General features: G+C 33.3%; 1 protein-coding gene across 1 annotated transcript in view; it reads right to left on the bottom strand.

The window, feature by feature from the left end:
• Positions 1–17656, bottom strand: part of LOC149898389 (Y+L amino acid transporter 2) — a 34242-nt gene that overhangs the window by 3398 nt on the left and 13188 nt on the right. The window contains exons 3-10 of the mRNA XM_090115352.1: positions 12741–12884; positions 8914–9016; positions 6635–6760; positions 4497–4590; positions 3666–3807; positions 2326–2456; positions 986–1154; positions 392–485 (exon numbers count right to left, since the gene is read on the bottom strand). Coding sequence (XP_089971478.1) covers positions 392–485; positions 986–1154; positions 2326–2456; positions 3666–3807; positions 4497–4590; positions 6635–6760; positions 8914–9016; positions 12741–12884 — 1003 coding nt within the window. The remainder of the gene's footprint in view (positions 1–391; positions 486–985; positions 1155–2325; positions 2457–3665; positions 3808–4496; positions 4591–6634; positions 6761–8913; positions 9017–12740; positions 12885–17656) is intronic.

The following is a 17656-nucleotide window of genomic DNA, read 5'->3' as shown; positions in this document are numbered from 1 at the left end:
AAGAACCATAATAACCACGCATTGAAAGCATGAAACTAGAACGTGGAAACTGTAATAAAACGTGACAAATTATGTACAACTGCTATTTTGAAGTAAGAACGTGAAAAAATTCTGAATAGACAACATGAGGAATGAAATAAACACGTTTTTTAAAACTACTGCAGTTAAAAAAACCGTTTAGTTTTTAACATGAGATGTGATAAAAAAATTTAAAGAATAGAATAAATTCGATCATGAGGCGGGATTCGAACCCGCGACTTCGGCCTATTCTTTTAAAATATAAATATTTATAAAGCATTTGAATACTATAAAAGTAAAATATCAAATTCGTGGGAAATTATGTTTGATAATTAAATCCAAAGATAATAAAGATATATAGAATAATATTTACTTGGGAAGAACAAATTCACTTTGATGGGTCGCTCCAAGTTGGGTTGTGTGTAGCGTAGCACTGGTAGGCATAATACAGCCGCTCCGATACTTAGCTGAAATAATAAACTAGAATAAGCAAACAAAATGGAGAAAATCCTTATAATTAATAGAATGCGAAGTGTGTGTATATCTTATACGTTGTGAAATTTCTTATTGTCATGGAATCATGGGCTAGAAGGTAGAGCAGTGAGAGCAGCTACTAATAGCCCCGTGTCGATGTAATAAACCCTGGTTTTTTTGGTGTTTCGCTGTGATAAACCCTGTTTTTTTGGTATTTTTGTGTTTTTTTCCCATTTTCCCACCTTTTACCCTGCACTTGCGTATACTAAGCTACTTCCCCACCACTCACCCAAGTCGCGAAGCCCACGTAGTTGATCAGCGCCTGTATGTCGGACACGGTGAGGTAGAGCAGCGAGAGCAGCTACTAATAGCCCCGTGTCTGTGTTTTTTGTGTTTCGCTGTGATAAACCCTGCTTTTTTGGTATTTTTTGTGTTTTTTTCCCATTTTCCAACCTTTAACCTTCGTATACTAAGCTACTTCCCCACCACTCACCCAAGTCGCGAAGCCCACATAGTTAATCAGCGCCTGTATATCAGACACGGTGAGGTAGAGCAGCGAGAGCAGCGCCACGGCGAGCACGGCGGGCGCGGGCGTGGCGCGGGACGACACCATCGTGAGCATGCCCGGCATTTGGCCTTGCGCTGCACCCGCGTAGAATAATCTGACAATTATAATGAAGAAATAGCTAAAGAAAGGGTTATTTTCTCTGCCCGCGTAGAATAACCTGACAGAATGAACTGGCTAAAGAAAAGGTTATTTATTCATATAATTTTGAAGTGAAAACTTCTTGAGCGGCGTTGAGCACTTTTTCTGTAATGGGTATAAAATCTTAAACTCGCGTCAGGACACGTGACCTGATCGAAAAAGCGTAAGACGGATGGATATCAAACATGCTCAACGTTAATAATCAAGTTTTCACTTCTGCCGGCACTCCCCCAGTGCAACCCGTCTTTTTTTTATTGGAAATAGGGAAGCGCACAATCTCGCCTGATGTTAAGCTGAGATGTGGTCTATAATGGAGCGCGCTTTCCTAGAAGGTACCTGTTCACTCTACGCTTGAAATAATAATAATAACAGCTTAAGTAATAAAATTAAGCTGAAATACAAAAATATAGTCTATTTGCCAATTACTAGCCGTAGATTGCTGTTTGTCAAAGATAATTAAACTGTTTTAACTGTTGTGAATATAAATATTAGCTGTTTACCAGACAACTTATTTATGTTGAACTTAATACTATACGTAACACTATTGAAGAATTAATACAAAGACAAAAAAGGTTTATATTCAGCATTTTAAGAAAATAGATTGATGATGACGATGAAATTGAAGATAATTGTCATTATGGTTGATGATGATGAACTATGAAGATTACGTAAATAATAATAATAACGACTAAGGGCTATATTTCACCGGGACACCACGGTGGCGCAACTGGTTGCGCCACCGTGGTGTCCGTAAGCTACCAAACTAGACACCACAGACACCAGAGTCGCCACACCACACTGAGACAGTATCAAAATGGACCTCGAAGAGATAGCACTACTGCTGTATGTATCCAAACAAATCTACAACTTCCTAAAAACATTTCTTTTTCAAATCTCTATCGGAATAATCTGATGAGGAATTATCCCAAATTGATGGTCGTCTTTGAATTTCGATAATAAACCTTTCTGTATCGAAATTATCCATCGTATGCAATCAACAAACAATTAAAATATTAAAATAAGCAGTTAAAACAGAACATAACAGTGCACACGTGTTGCATGCAATGAGGTGGGGGCGTCACTGGCGGCCAGACTGGCGGACTATGTTAATAAGCTTAATAACTCACCTGGAAGACGTAAGCAGCACTCCATTAACAGCGCCAAAAGTGGACGCAGCCACAAACATTGGTATCGCGAGTGCGAACCAACCGAACAGTCGTTCAGCGAATGTCACTGCTACTGCCGCTGAGTTTAATACCTGTTAAATTTTAATAGTATAATTAAAATATTATGCAATATTATACAGGAACTTCATTATAACTAGTTCCTCGAAATTCCTGATTAACAATCCCCTTAAATCTATAAAAGTTAAAGTCTAATGTTTTATCCTTATTGTATGTATGTACCTAAATATTTTTTTATGCATTAATGAATATTATTACAATTAATTCATATCGTATAGTTTTTGGGATTATTACTTAAGTCTATTTACATTTTCGAAAAAACTAAAAAGTACCTATAATATCGATTATCGATATGATAAAAATGTCATAATATCCCATCACTAGACTTTTTACTAAAATGAAAAATATATAATTTTTAAGCTGCATGTTAAAATCTAATTTGCACTGGTAATTTTAAACATTAATTTTAAGTTGTGGTTGCTAGAAAACCGCAGAAAGGAGTTAACATTTTATTAGTTTCTTGCAAATGGCCTTAGAATTTCCGAAAAAGCTACGTTTTTCCCTTATAATAATTAATTTGAGTACTAATCAAGGTTATAAAGGTAAGGTAGGGTAAGGTAACTACTAAATACATAGCATTAATGATATTTTGCTACTTAATTTCTATTAGGTGAAGAAAGGAAATAAAAACGAGGATTTTGGAATCTTGGAATCTCGCTAAAGAAGTTTCACTTCTAACACGTGTGCTCGGCACACACACTATTTTTTTAATTATATTAATACATAATTTTTTCGACAAATTATGTAAATGAAAATAGTTAATTAATTATTATACAGGGTTACTTGTAAAACACCAGCAACCTCGCAGAACAAGATAGCTAACATCATAAGTAACAACATTTGTTCTACGACTTTTGATAATTTGTTAGATTTTATTTTCATACAAAAATAAATATTTAATTTTCCGTTTGGATATTATAAACTCTACGCGCATCCCAAAAATTACGTAAACAAGAAGCGAATGAGAGGGGGAAGGGGGCGTCGCGTCGTCCTTTCGATAATGAATAGAACATAGACTTACAAATGTTAGGAGAGTACAATAAAAGCTTAAAAAATCATTAAAAAATAATGTATTGCGTTATGCCAAAAGTCGTAGAACAAATGTATGTACTTGTACTATCTTGTTACTATCATATATACTTGTATATTGTTACTATCTTGTCCTGCGAGGTTGCTGGTATTTTAAAAGTAACCTTTTATATAAAAAATAAATTATTACTTACCTCAGTCGGTGACAGTGTAGTATAAAACGCTACATTAGTGAAAGTATACACTATTGTGACTAATGTACAAGAAATAGCAATGGCGCGGGGTAAATTCCTTACTGGGTCCTTTAGTTCTTCGATTATGAAGTTTAGGTAGTTCCTGGAAATATAATTTTAACAGGTTTAAATCGCACTTAAGTTTTAACTTTTTATTAAAAACTGTTTTTACGAAGTAATTAGGTACTGAGTAGAATCATGAATGGAAATATGTATTTACTATTTTTTTTTTCAGTTACATATATGTATACCTACAGACAAAAATTAATCCTTCATATTTTGTTTCTCAGTCAAAACCATAAAAGCACTCTATAAAAATTGTTTATTTTATTTGACCTAAAACCACCCGAATAAGCCTACGAAATAAACAGGGTGGACATTTTCTATGGGCCCTGGAGAGAAAGTAGGTACGTAAAATCTAACTAACGTAAATGGAGATAACAAAAATTGCTAAAAGAAAACATTCCTATATTTTTAAAAAGAAAAAGAACTGCTTTTAAATATTTCAAAGCAGTTCAGTTATACATCCTACTAATATTATTATAAATGCGAAAGTTTGTGAGGATGGATGGATGTTTGTTACTCTTTTAAATAAATACTACTGAACCAATTGCAATGAAATTTGGTACATAGGTAGCTGAAGACCCAGACATAGACATAGGCTTTTTAACCCAGAAATCTCACAGCAACGGGAACTTTACGGGGTTTTTTTAAAAACGCGGGCGAAGCCGCGGGCTGAAATATAGTATTTATTTATTTATTTATAGTACCTAGGTATTATATAAAACTTACCATCCGTTATACGCGAAAAGACCGGAGTAGAAAGACAAAGCGATGGACGTCACATCGTCTGTTGTTCCTTCGAACGAAAAATTTTCCGTGTGTCCTGGAAGCAAGGTGTAAAGTTATTTTGAGATGATTTTCATATTTTGAAGTGAAACTTCTTTATCGGGGTTGGAAAAAAATTAGTATAACATTTTTTCGTTACGCGTGACATTTTTCCGTTACGCGCCATCTTTTTCTTATCCCTACCACGCGTGATTCGACGTATTTCTGTAAAGTTGCATATACATAGTAATTTTTTTTTGAAAAATAAGGTCATAAAGAAGTTTCACTTCTTACGTGTGTACACGCACACATTTTTATTTATATAGAAGAGAAGGAAATTTGTTAAAATACGAGTTTCATATATTTTCATATACCTAAATGTACCTATAATAGGGGCGAAAAACAAGAATGAGTTACATTTTATCTGTTTTGAAATCAATCTTTCTTGCCGGCTTTTCTCTGAAGGAAAGCCTAAGCTCTAAGCCTCATGATAAACATTTTGTTTAGAAACAAAATAGAATCAACAAGTCGAGGAGTTACACCCCAAATCACCCCGTGATTGAAATTTGAGCTTGGACGTTTGTGTATCTAGGTATACTTGATATTATAAAGCTGAAGAGTTTGTTTGTTTGAACGCGCTAATCTCCTGAACTACTAGTCCAATTTAAAAAATTCTTTCGGCGTTAGATAGCCCATTGATCGAGGAAGGCTATAGGGCATAGGCTATAGGCTAGGCTAGGACTAACATGAGCGGAGCAATGTGAGTAAAACCGCGGGGCACAGCTAGTTAAAGATAAACTTAACGTGCCACTGCAGGAATCGCGATGATCATAGATATTATTAACTAGCTTCCGCCCGCGACTCCGTCCGCGCGGATGTCGGTCTTCGCGTGGATGGTTTATTTCTCCATTTTGAGTAACTCTGACAATGACATCTTATAAATAACTATTGGACCCAAATACGGCTAGGCCTATAATAATACGCAACGTGTGTTCGCGGTTCTACAGAACAACGTCTATGGATAAAACTGAAAAATTAAGATTAATTTTTTTTTACGTATTTTTCCAGGATAAAAAGTATCCTATTTTACGCCCAGGATAATAAGGTATAATTATACCAAGTTTCATCGAAATCGAACCGTTAGTTTTTACGTGATGCCTGAACATACAGACAGACAGACAGACAGACAGACAGACAGACAGACAGACAAAAATTTTTTTAATCACATATTTGGGTTTGGTATCGATCCAGTAACACCCCCTGCTATTTATTTTTTCAATATTTTCAATGTACAGAATTGACCCTTCTACAGATTTATTATATGTATAGAATAGATATAGCATGGATAAACAGAAAAATATTGCTAAGAAAATATCATCGCGATATGTGAAAACACACTAATAAACAAGATGACCTAAAGTCTACTAAAAATAAATTTTCTTCATAAATTTGACTTTGAATAGCACACAGCTATCGAAACTAACATTGTATGCATTTAGCAAATTAAATAATGTAACAAGAGCGGATAAAAGCAATCATCTAATAAGATCTCCGTCGCCGACGCCTTCCGACCCTTGCGGTGTCTTTGTATTCTATACGTATTATGAAGAACTGCTTGGGGTATGTTTTTAGTGCAGTTAAATAATGAGAAAGATTGTTTGAAGTGAATCTTCTTTAGGCGCGTTGAGAGTAAAATTTCAAGGTCGCGTCATAGCAATACTGTCACGTCATGGAGTAAGGCGACGATTTTGGTATCATCGAATCTTGCGATCAACGATCCCCACGCAATAAGCTGAAGAGTTTAATTACACAAATACAGGGTTACAATTCCAATAGAAAATATTTGTCCGAATGAACAAAAAAAAATTCGAAGTGCCGCAAGTAAAACATAGGTAAAACAAAAACCTTAGACTTTATGTATGTGGGTTACTTTCCTCCATAATTTATGCCAACAATTATTGAAAACTCGAGATTGATCTGTAGGTACAAAGATACCCAGCTGTTCAGACAACGCGTAAACCAAATAATTTAAACAAAATGCGAATTCCTGTAAATTACAAAAATTAAGTACTTATAATAGAATCAAAAATTCAATTACATACCCAAACAAAGTTGATATATCCCCGCGGCAATAATGATGAACAAAGCCAGGAGTTTAGCGTAAGTGAACCAGTCTTGTACGCGGGTCGCCGCTCGTACTGACCAGCAGTTGACGAACGTTAGGAGTACTGCAATCGTTTTGGGGGTAAGAAACTTAGAATATACATATTGATAAAAAATACAGTATATTATGAATGTATTATACAGGGTGCCCCGTTTATAGTGGTCCAAAAATTTTTTTCAGCTTGAGAGCATCATGAGTAATCATTTAAAACAAACTTTAGTTAAGCGAAAACTTATGGTTTAGAAATTATGATTTTTTTTATAAATAATCCGGAGTTTCAATATTTTTGTCACAAAACCACTCTGTTATGAAAACTACTGGACCGAATTGAATGAAATTTGGTATAGGTATAGCGCAATAACCTACCTATCGCACTATAGGCTCATCTTGTGTAAATAATTAGACTGCATTTTTTTATTTTAACTTTTTCCGTAGTTTTTCGAATTTCTCGGCAAAATATGGATTTTTCGAAAAAATCCTGTGAAAAAAAAATGTACCACCAAGATTTTGCTGGTACTGCTAAAAACTACCTTTACATAGGGTTATTCTTGACACAAAAAATCATAGTTGTCCTTCGATTGTAACATCTTCAAAAACAACATCATGTACATTAACACATGGAAATCGAAAAATACGAAAATTACCATAATTTAATTTTAATCATTTGGAACGGCCAATTTATGTTTAAAGAACCATATATTGCCGTAAAAGTCATTACAAATCAGTATTCACATGGCTATAAAACTTAAAATGACTGAAATAAAATTTTAACCTGCCAGGCAAGATAACTTAACTTTATTCTAATGTCAATTTATTGAGTTTTTTTTTTTTGTTGTTTAGTTTTTATGATTAAATCTTAATAAAAGGTTTGGAGAATTAATAAAACAACATAAATATTAATTAACATATTGTTTATTTTTTACAAAAGGTTTTTGAAATGCCGTCCGCCTTAACTAAACATAATCTGCATTTGCGTAAGAAATTTCTTCGCAGCCTTTTAAATGGCTGCCGGCTTTCTTTAATGGCTGTTTTATAGCCACTTGAATTTATGCCTATAAATAACCATACATTCATTATACATAGGTACATTTGTATACCAATTTATGGCATTATACCATTTATTACCATAGGTTCATACCTAAAAATTCAAGTGGATATAACAGTCATTAATTAAAGAAAGCCGGCAGCCATTTAATAGGCTGCGAAGAAATTTCATACGCAGATGCAGATTATGTTTAGCGAAAGGCGGACGGCATTTTGAAAACCTTTTGTAAAAAATAAACAATATGTTAATTAATATTTATGTTGTTTTATTAATTCTCCAAACCTTTTATTAAGATTTAAACATAAAAACTAAACAACAAAAAAACTCAATAAATTAACATTAGAATAAAGTTACGTTATCTTGGCTGGCAGGTTAAAATTTTATTTCATTCAAATAGTTTTATAGCCATGTGAATACTGATTTGTAATGACTTTTATGGCAATAAATGGTTCTTTAATCATAAATTGGCCGTTCCAAATGATTAAAATTAAATTATGGTAAATTTCGTAATTTTTCGATTTCCATGCTTTAATGTACATGATGTTGTTTTTGAAGATGTTACAATCGAAGGACAACTATGATTTTTTGTGTCAAGAATAACCCTATGTTAAGGTAGTTTTTAGCAGTACCAGCAAAACCTTGGTGGTACATTTTTTTTTCACAGGATTTTTTCGAAAAATCAATATTTTGCCGAGAAATTAAAAAAACTACATAAAAAGTTAAAATAAAAAAATGCAGTTTAATTATTTACACAAGATGAGTCTATAGTGCGATAGGTAGGTTATTGCGCTATACCTATACCAAATTTCATTCAATTCGGTCCAGTAGTTTTCATAACAGAGTGGTTTTGTGACAAAAATATTGAAACTCCGGATTATTTATAAAAAAAATCATAATTTCTAAACCATAAGTTTTCGCTTAACTAAAGTTTGTTTTAAATGATTACTCATGATGCTCTCAAGCTGAAAAAAATTTTTGGACCACTATAAACGGGGCACCCTGTATTATACGTATATAAAAATTGAATCACTATTAAAAAAACTCTATCGTAATTTAAGGCGTAGTTGTAAAGATTAGTGTTGTAATTGTATAATGTATTGATATTTAAATATAATTAAGCTATTGCATACATTAATATAAATATTAATACAATAAATAGCTAAATAACTTACATATACAGCAAGCTGCGAGCAGCCGCGTGGCCTCTTGTGGCGGGTCGCATTCCGGGAATATCGGCTTCAATACGTAGACACTGAATGTCAGCGCTACTATTGCCTGGGAAATTATTATTAAATTAATAAACACTAAAAAATGTAATATGAAATAACATTTACACATCTATAGGTACTTAATAAATCTAAAGGATTTCTTATTTGAACGCTTATGCTCAGGAACTACATAATATGTTACGACTTACGTAGTACGTGCTACGACTCCGCTTTCAAAACATTTTTCACTGTTGGATTTGTACGTAATCCGTGAGTGGCTATATCTATGACTATAATATATTATGGACCACTGGTAAGACGGGGCGGAAAGCTAGATCTTATTGTTTACTTGCTTCTGGCCGCCTTATTGTTTCAGGAAATATTGAAGACTCAAAAGTTAAGAGCAAAACATCAAAGCTTAAATTCCCTCATACTTGGAATTAACGATAAACGATTATCGATAACCAATTTTTTTAATGGACTGTTATCGTAACGATAATTACGTTTTTCCTTTGAAGGACAAATGGAAACTAAGCCTTGGCCTTTGGAAGGTTTCTGCCCTACAATGGGACTGATTAGATGCCTATTTGTAAGTTCAGAATTGATTTGGAAATCGATTATTAATAGATTATGATTTATGAGTTTGAAAATAAATCACCCTTTAGACATCCATACTATACTATATTAATATTATAAATGCGAAAGTAACTGTGTCTGTCTGTCTGTTACTCAATCACGCCTAAACTACTGAACCAATTTGCATGAAATTTGGTATGGAGATATTTTGATACCCGAGAAAGGACATAGGCTACTTTTTACCCCGGGACATAGGCTACTTTTTACCGAGAAAGGACATAGGATAGGTTTTATCCCGGAAATCCCACGGGAACTATGCGGGTTTTTCTTTGACTGCGCGGGCGAAGCCGGGGGCGGAAAGCTAGTAGGTATATATTTTTATCAGGACTATAATCAAAGTAAATGCTTTTAATATTACGATTGGGAAAGTTTTGTTAATATTGTAAATGGTTTGTCAATGTTATGTTTCTATAGTGCCCATAAAAAATGATTGATGAAAAGGTGCCAGTTATTAATTCGTTTTTATCGGGCTTCATCGGATTACAAAGAATTACTGTATAACTACGACAAGTCCGGGAGCCAGCAGCAGATTTTATGACCAAGTTCCTCTCAAGCGGTAATTAGTAAAATGCATCAAAGTATAGTATTATGAAGCCTCGTGAACGTCAGCTGGAGCTCGGTTGGGGGGAAGAGCGGTTGTAGCCTCCCGTATCAGCTGACGGTTTTTCCACCAAGATACAGCCAGCTGACATATATATTTATCCACAGTTACATATAAGCTATCATCAGGTAAATTTTTGTTTGAGAGGAAATAACGGAAAATAAATTTTTCTTTAAATTTAACTTTCATGTACGAGACACCAGCTGACGTATAATACACCATGTTGTAACCAGCTGACTATTTTTTTTCGTTGAGATATTGGGTTAGCTACAATTTGACAAATTTTTAGCTGAGAGGAAATGAATGAATGAATGTATTTTTTTTCCTATGTGCGTGGGAGGCTACAACCGCTCACCCCCCCAACCGAGCGCCAGCTGACGTTCACGAGGCTTTATAATACTATACTCTCATGCGTCTGACGAATTATCTCTTGAGAGGAAATAGTTAACCAAATTTGCACCTGGCTCCCTAACCACAAGAAATCCTGTCCCGCGTACTTTGTAATAATATTATATTAGATATTGATTGACCTATATCAATTTCAAACCTTACCCTAAAACCCTATTTTTTTCTTAACCCACATCTATACTAATATTATAAAGCTTAAGAGTTTGCTTGTTTGTTTGAACGCGCTAATCTCGGGAACTACTGGTCCGATTTGAAAAATTCTTTCGGTGTTAGATAGCCCATTTATCGAGGAAGGCTATAGGCTATATATCATCACTAAGGAGTGCTAGTCTTTAATAAAACATAAGCTAGAATCAATCCTTGCCAACAAATTCACATGCAAACATAAGTCGAAATCAATCATTTAAGATCAGCTATCTCAACACCAATAAAACGCCTGGAGTCCATTTATATCAATACAAAGGAACCAATTTGCAGTTCAATAAAGCAAATCCAACTTCGACTCCCGGATTCAATTAGGCTGATATTGAAGGCAGTTCCTGCATTTATTTAGGAGATAAATTCTGCTGGTGACTGTGATGTCAATAAATGTATAGTATTATCGATATAATGTTTAATTTCCTTCCTAGATTTAAGATAGGTATGTTTCTTGGTAAAGTTGTAGCTTCCTAATGACGAAAAATGTTGATCGGTCGCGTAGATTTTGAGACACATGGTAACAGTCAAAAAAATCAATCTCTCCATCTATCGAGATGATGCAAATATCGTTATTTTTGCATAACATTCAGTCGTATTCTGCATTGTGCTACGTGCAGTGAAACGCAGGTCAGAATTGTTAGACGGAAAGTCGAATTTCGTCTGAACTATTCTAGATAAAAGATAACTACCTAACCGCAGACTACTGAATAGTTACTGCGTAACCTAAAAAGTTAACTGCAGACATATTTTCCAAAAGTCGTGCAAACCACAAATATAATACGTAATATAAAATTAATAATATTTTTCATTAACAGAGTTCTAAGCGCCTAAACATTGAATAAGCCTTTAATCCTGAAAGTAGATAATGGCCAGGGAAAGTGATCCTTTTTCTAGCTGGATTATCTCTAATATTAAATTTAGATACCTTTTAGGTATATTTTAAAAACTAGATACCAGCCCCCGGTTTCTGTGGGATTTCCGGAATAAAAAGCATTCTATGACTTATTCTGGGTCTTCAGCTACCTACAGCTATCTACCTACATACCAAATTTCATTGTAATCGGTTCTGTAGTATTTGCGTGAAAGAGTAGCAAACATCCAACCATCCATCCATCCTCACAAACTTTCGCATTTATAATATTAGTAAGATTGGAAAAGAAAAAAACTTAGGTAAAAGTTATGCAAATCTTTGAAATAAATCCTATTCTTAGCTTAGCATCGATAATAGTTACCCATCAGGCATCAAACCATTGACCTATTTACTGTCTGACGTCACACCTACGCTAATCCCTTACGGTCGAACGAATTCTTACTTAGAATATGCACTAACTATTCATGAGCTGTACAATTTAATTATGTCTTTATGTCATGTATGAGGACGGTGATTGTTTCCATTTATACTAATATTATAAATCTGAAGAGTTAGCTTAAACACGCTAATCTCTCCTGAGAGATCCGATTGAAAAATTATTTCACTGTTAGTCTGTTTATCGAGTAAGGCTGTAGAGATATTTCGTCATGCTAAGACCAATACTTCAATATTCATAAATAAATATTTCTTAGATTCTTGAATTCTTCATTTGTTTATCTTAATGTCTTTTAACACAGTTGGGTCTGGTGAGGTTATTTGAAACAATGAGCAAGAACTCCGAGCCTATTCTGACATTTTCTTAAGTGGAATGCTAAAACTTTTGTTTGGTTTAACAAGGTAATCTCAAGAACTATTGTTTCAAAATTTAAAATTATTGCTCTTATAGGTAGGTAATCAATTTGTTGAGTGAATAGGCTGTAGGCTATATAACATCACGCTAAGAAGTAAAGCATCAATGAAAACGTTGCATAAAATCATCGTTTAAAAAAAGACATAATATTTTGAATAAAGTTTTTAGGTTGGTATTTAGGTAATATTTATTTTAATAAATCAAACTATTTTAAACTAAATACACACCTGTGAACACGGCCGCACGATCATACACTCAATCCAAAGCCGGATGAAAGCTGCGAATGGACCAAACGTCTCCATGATATACGCGTAGTCAGCGCCGCTGAGACGAATCATGGTGCCGAGCTCAGCGTAGCAGTAGGCGCCTACCTGTAGGTAGAGGTTTTAGTATATTTTATTATTTAAAAAGAATAATACCTAACAAACAATAACCTACCACATAGAATTATTGGATTAAATTACAATTGAAACAGTTAAAGATTGATGCTTTAATCGCATAGTATCTTCGCAGGTCGCATAGAACTTTTCTGGTCAAATTCTGTATTTATACAATAACTAGAGGTCCACCCCGGCTTGGCCCGTGGTACATATTTCGTAATAGGTAGCCTATGTCCTTTCTCGGGTATCAAAATATCTCCATACCAAATTTCATGAAAATTGGTTCAGTAGTTTAGGTGTGATTGAGTAACAGACAGATAGACAGAGTTACTTTCGCATTTATAATATTAGTATGGATTAATATTATTTTAAAAGAGATAAGTAAACCTTCCCATCCAAAATGTACCTAAGACAAGATTTACCGTATATACTCGTATAGACTAAGTATCTACTACATTATGAAAAGATAATAGAGTAGTTACTCCTCTTCATATATTTTTGCATTTATTTAGTCGCGAATAGCATTTCCTCTCAATCGAAGTACTTTGATTGTGTTATGTGTGGGCATCTGGTAGTGTTATCAGTAAAATGTACACAAATGTCTATCACTGACCATTTCTATGTGAAACATAATTAATTAATCGTTATAATAAGTGTGTTTTGAATCCATACTAATATTATAAATGCGAAAGTAACTCTGTCTGTCTGTTACTCAATCACGCCTTAACTACTGAACCAATTTGCATGAAATTTGGTATAGAGATATTTTGATACCCGAGAAAGGACATAGGCTACTTTTTACCCCGGGAAATAGGATAGGTTTTATCCCGGAAATCCCACGGGAAATATGCGGGTTTTTCTTCGACTGCGCGGGCGAAGCTGCGGGCGGAAAGCTAGTTATAAATATGGGTAGGATATGGGATTGATAAACCTAATAGTGAAATTCAGTTTAGTAAATTGACAATATATATTTGTTGTTTTAGTATGTTATATAGATGTATTATTATGTATTCAAGTAATGGACATTAAATTGTAACGGATATGATGTATCTAGAACGATATTTAACGAATAAACTTGACGCATCTGCTAGACATAAAATAACATAATATATACGCAATATAAAGAGAAGACAGATGCCTTTTAATCTGATTTCCCTACAGTACTTGTTAAATGAGTATTACAATTAAGTTCCAACTAGAATTTATAAGCCCTTGTCAAGACACCCTTGAGAGCAATTTAAATGTTTTGAAAGATGAAACAAGAAAATAATATAATGAAAATGTATTTTTTTAAGAAACTTTGCATTTAAGGGGTTTCGACAAGGAAGTTGCTTGCTTTTCAATTTTTTTAACCAAATGTAATAAAAGAAGAGAAACATAACATTTTAAACTGTATTTTTTGAAATTATACGACCAAATTGATGTTAATGGTAATTTTCAAGCTTCAAGACCACACAAATTGGCAGAATAATTAACCCGTCTCTAGTCTCTTAATAAGGAAAATATTCTTAGCGAGAGAGGCGTGTCGACAATAGACAAAATTGCTTGAACCAGACCTAATATAATTAATTCATCGTTTCTTAACAATTCGCTGATCGAAACTAGGTCATTATCAGTCTCTTAGAAAGTTATTCGCAAACATTTCATTGACGAACGTGATTTTAGAATAAATCTCGAGTAATTTTTAACACGATTTTATTAGCTTCACCTGTATGTTTGTATCATTACATACATGACATGTTTGTATGTAACTGACTCCTATTACCTATAGACTACATTTTGACCCACTTAAAACGGGTAGATTTACTTAAAATTATGTACACTTATCAAGGATCGGTGTCAATACAGTAACTGTTAATACCATAAGCGTCCTTTTTATGTTACTTATAAGAGCAGTTGTTATAAAATTAGGTAATAGGACTACTAATAGTAGCTCAATTAGTTACAGTACCTTCATCTCGATTATTGGTTCAATCAAAATTATATCTAACAGGAAAAGCTTATCTATACTTTTGTTTATCTATGCCATTATTGAGTATCAGTTCAAATCTACGTATTATATGATTTTTCGCCTCTTAATAGCTTAATGATTCCATGTTTAATGCTATTAAAATTAGGGTATCATTTAAGCTATCACCAATTTAATTAGTTTTGTGTTTCTTAAATAATAGGGTTTGTCCTCAAAATAGTAGATCTGTCACCAAAATGTAGTCACCAAACAATGCAAAATCAGTTCCACAATAAATCACCTAAAATCCTGAGATATAAGGTCTAGTACCAAATAAATGTTTTTGTATGTATTATAATAGGTGTGTCCTAATAAGTATTTAAGCAAACTAATTTAAAGAGATCACCAATAAATCATATTATGTTACTAGAAAATTGCATTAAGTTCAAATAAAAAATTAGGGTTGTCATCATCGTTTCAACCAAAAGATTCTGCTATTTAACTAGACTCCCAAGGTTCTAAATTGCCACTGGTAGTATAAATTATATTTAAAAAAAATTTTTAGCAGAGTAGTAAATAAAACAATTATTAAAGTCAAAATAATCAATATTTATTGTTTAAAATAATTACCACTGAACAATCAGCGCTGGTTTAAAATAGCTGGCTTATGGCTAGCAGAATAGTAGATAAAACACTTAATTTAAGTTAAAATAATCAATATTTATTCTTAAAAATAATAACCACTGAATAATCAGCTCTGTTTTAATAGCTGGCTTATGGCTAGCATAATTGTAGATAAAACACTTAATTAAAGTTAAAATAATCAATTTTTAAAGCGCGCCAATTTGTCTCCGCCCCTTTGATCATTTTTTCATTAAAATTATAAATTGATGTATTAAATTGGTAACGAATACTATTAATTTAATATCTGAACGAAATAAAATGTTGCTACTGTATTGGTGACAAAATATCAAATAAAAAGGAGTCGCAGTCAGGGATCGATAATCGATTTATTTGGTGACAGATCTACCATTCTGAGCACAGAGCTATTATTTAAGTAACAAAACTGTTATTAAAAGAACGAAGTTTATATTCATGTAATGCAATATAATTTTATTGGTTATCGATCTCTTATTTTACACATATATTAACATTAAGTTGATAATTCATACCTGGGAACAATTTTTGTTTATCTGAGAACGAAAATATTTCGTGGTGATAGATCTATTTATTAGGTGATACAACTTGATGACAAATATAAATTTTGGTGATAGAAAATATAGTTCCCTTAAAATTACCATAGATTACACTACTACTACTTTTAATTAACTAGCACTGTTGAGAACAATGGCAGAATGTGTCGCTTCGTTAAACAATAGGTGGTCTTCATACTTATATATTGCATAGTAGACTATTCTAATACCATGGCTAATGTATGTACATGGTACATGGTAAACCTTTAAGAATACCAAGCGTAGGGAATCAGATAAAACGTAAAGGAAGGGGCACCAACGTGGAGTAGGTAGTTATGAGCAAGTGCAAGTGTCCGATCTTTCTGGAGACCTTATCTTGACCAAGAGATAAATGAGTTACATAATACATCACAGCTAAACAACGATGTCAGTACTTTTGCAATATAAAGGGGTAATGTCGAAGCAACTACTGATGTTTAAGAGTATCTAAGAGTAGCTAATTGCAGACGTTTAAGAATATACTGTTATTAATTACAACCCTCTGAAATACCACAGGATAATTTGATACTTAGAAAGACCACTTGGCCCAAGGTCATTCTGTGGTCACATAACACAATATGAACCTTGATCTTATAATAAATATCGTTTACATAATCACGTGTCGTACGCAAGGAAATGTAGAAGAGAATGGTGAAATTCGTCTTATTAATTAGCATAATGAATACAAATATGTCATAAATGTAACAGGTATATGAGAATCGATCTTAGAATTGTTATAAAGAATGCAAAATACAATAAAATGTTTAATTACAGTAAAAGGACAAACATAATGTCATCGGCGTTTGAAGAAGATACCTATGTCTGATGATGCATACATATTTTTGCATAATTCTGCATATCACGTGAGCTGTATCGACAACCCATCATTTAAATCTGTTATAAATCTTTATATTTTGCTCACAGATATTTCGGAAGGGTAATCGTACGTGCTTATTTACGTAAGAAATATTTCATTTGCTATGACATGGAATCTTCAAAATAGTAGACTATTCTATATAGTCCGGGATCCATCGCTCATTAATTTTGCAAGTGATTACTATCAAGCTAATTTTTCGTGAGTAGCTTTATTTTGATGAGATGCCCAATAATTTCATGTACGAAACTCTCGATTGTGGTAGCTAACAGAGGAAACAAGGATAAAATATTTTGATTTGATGGTTCTCAAATATTAATTACTAACTGAATGTTTTTTTTTGTTCAATCTCAAGATAATTATCTAAATTATTCGAAAAAAATATTTGTCCTACAAAATCTATGGTTTGATCAAAGAGTCCCCCTTTCCAATGTGTATCGATAACGAGGTCATCATAAATGATTACTAACCAGCTGATTTTTTTATTTTCACTTATTTAATACTTATATAATTCAACAGACATATTGTCCTACAAATTGCGTAATAAATATTTGAGAACCGTCAAATCAAAAATTTTTATCCTTGTTACCTCTGTAAGCTACCACAATCGAGAGTTTCGTACATGAAATTATTGGGCATCTCATCAAAATAAAGCTACTCACGAAAAATTAGCTTGATAGTAATCACTTGCAAAATTAATGAGCGATGG

This window comes from Colias eurytheme, chromosome 23 (assembly GCF_061535395.1).
Source record: "Colias eurytheme isolate Ceu_HAF_F1 chromosome 23, ilColEury1 Martin Lab GWU primary, whole genome shotgun sequence".
Lineage (NCBI taxonomy): Eukaryota > Metazoa > Arthropoda > Insecta > Lepidoptera > Pieridae > Colias > Colias eurytheme.
This window is presented reverse-complemented; position numbering and strand designations above follow the sequence as displayed.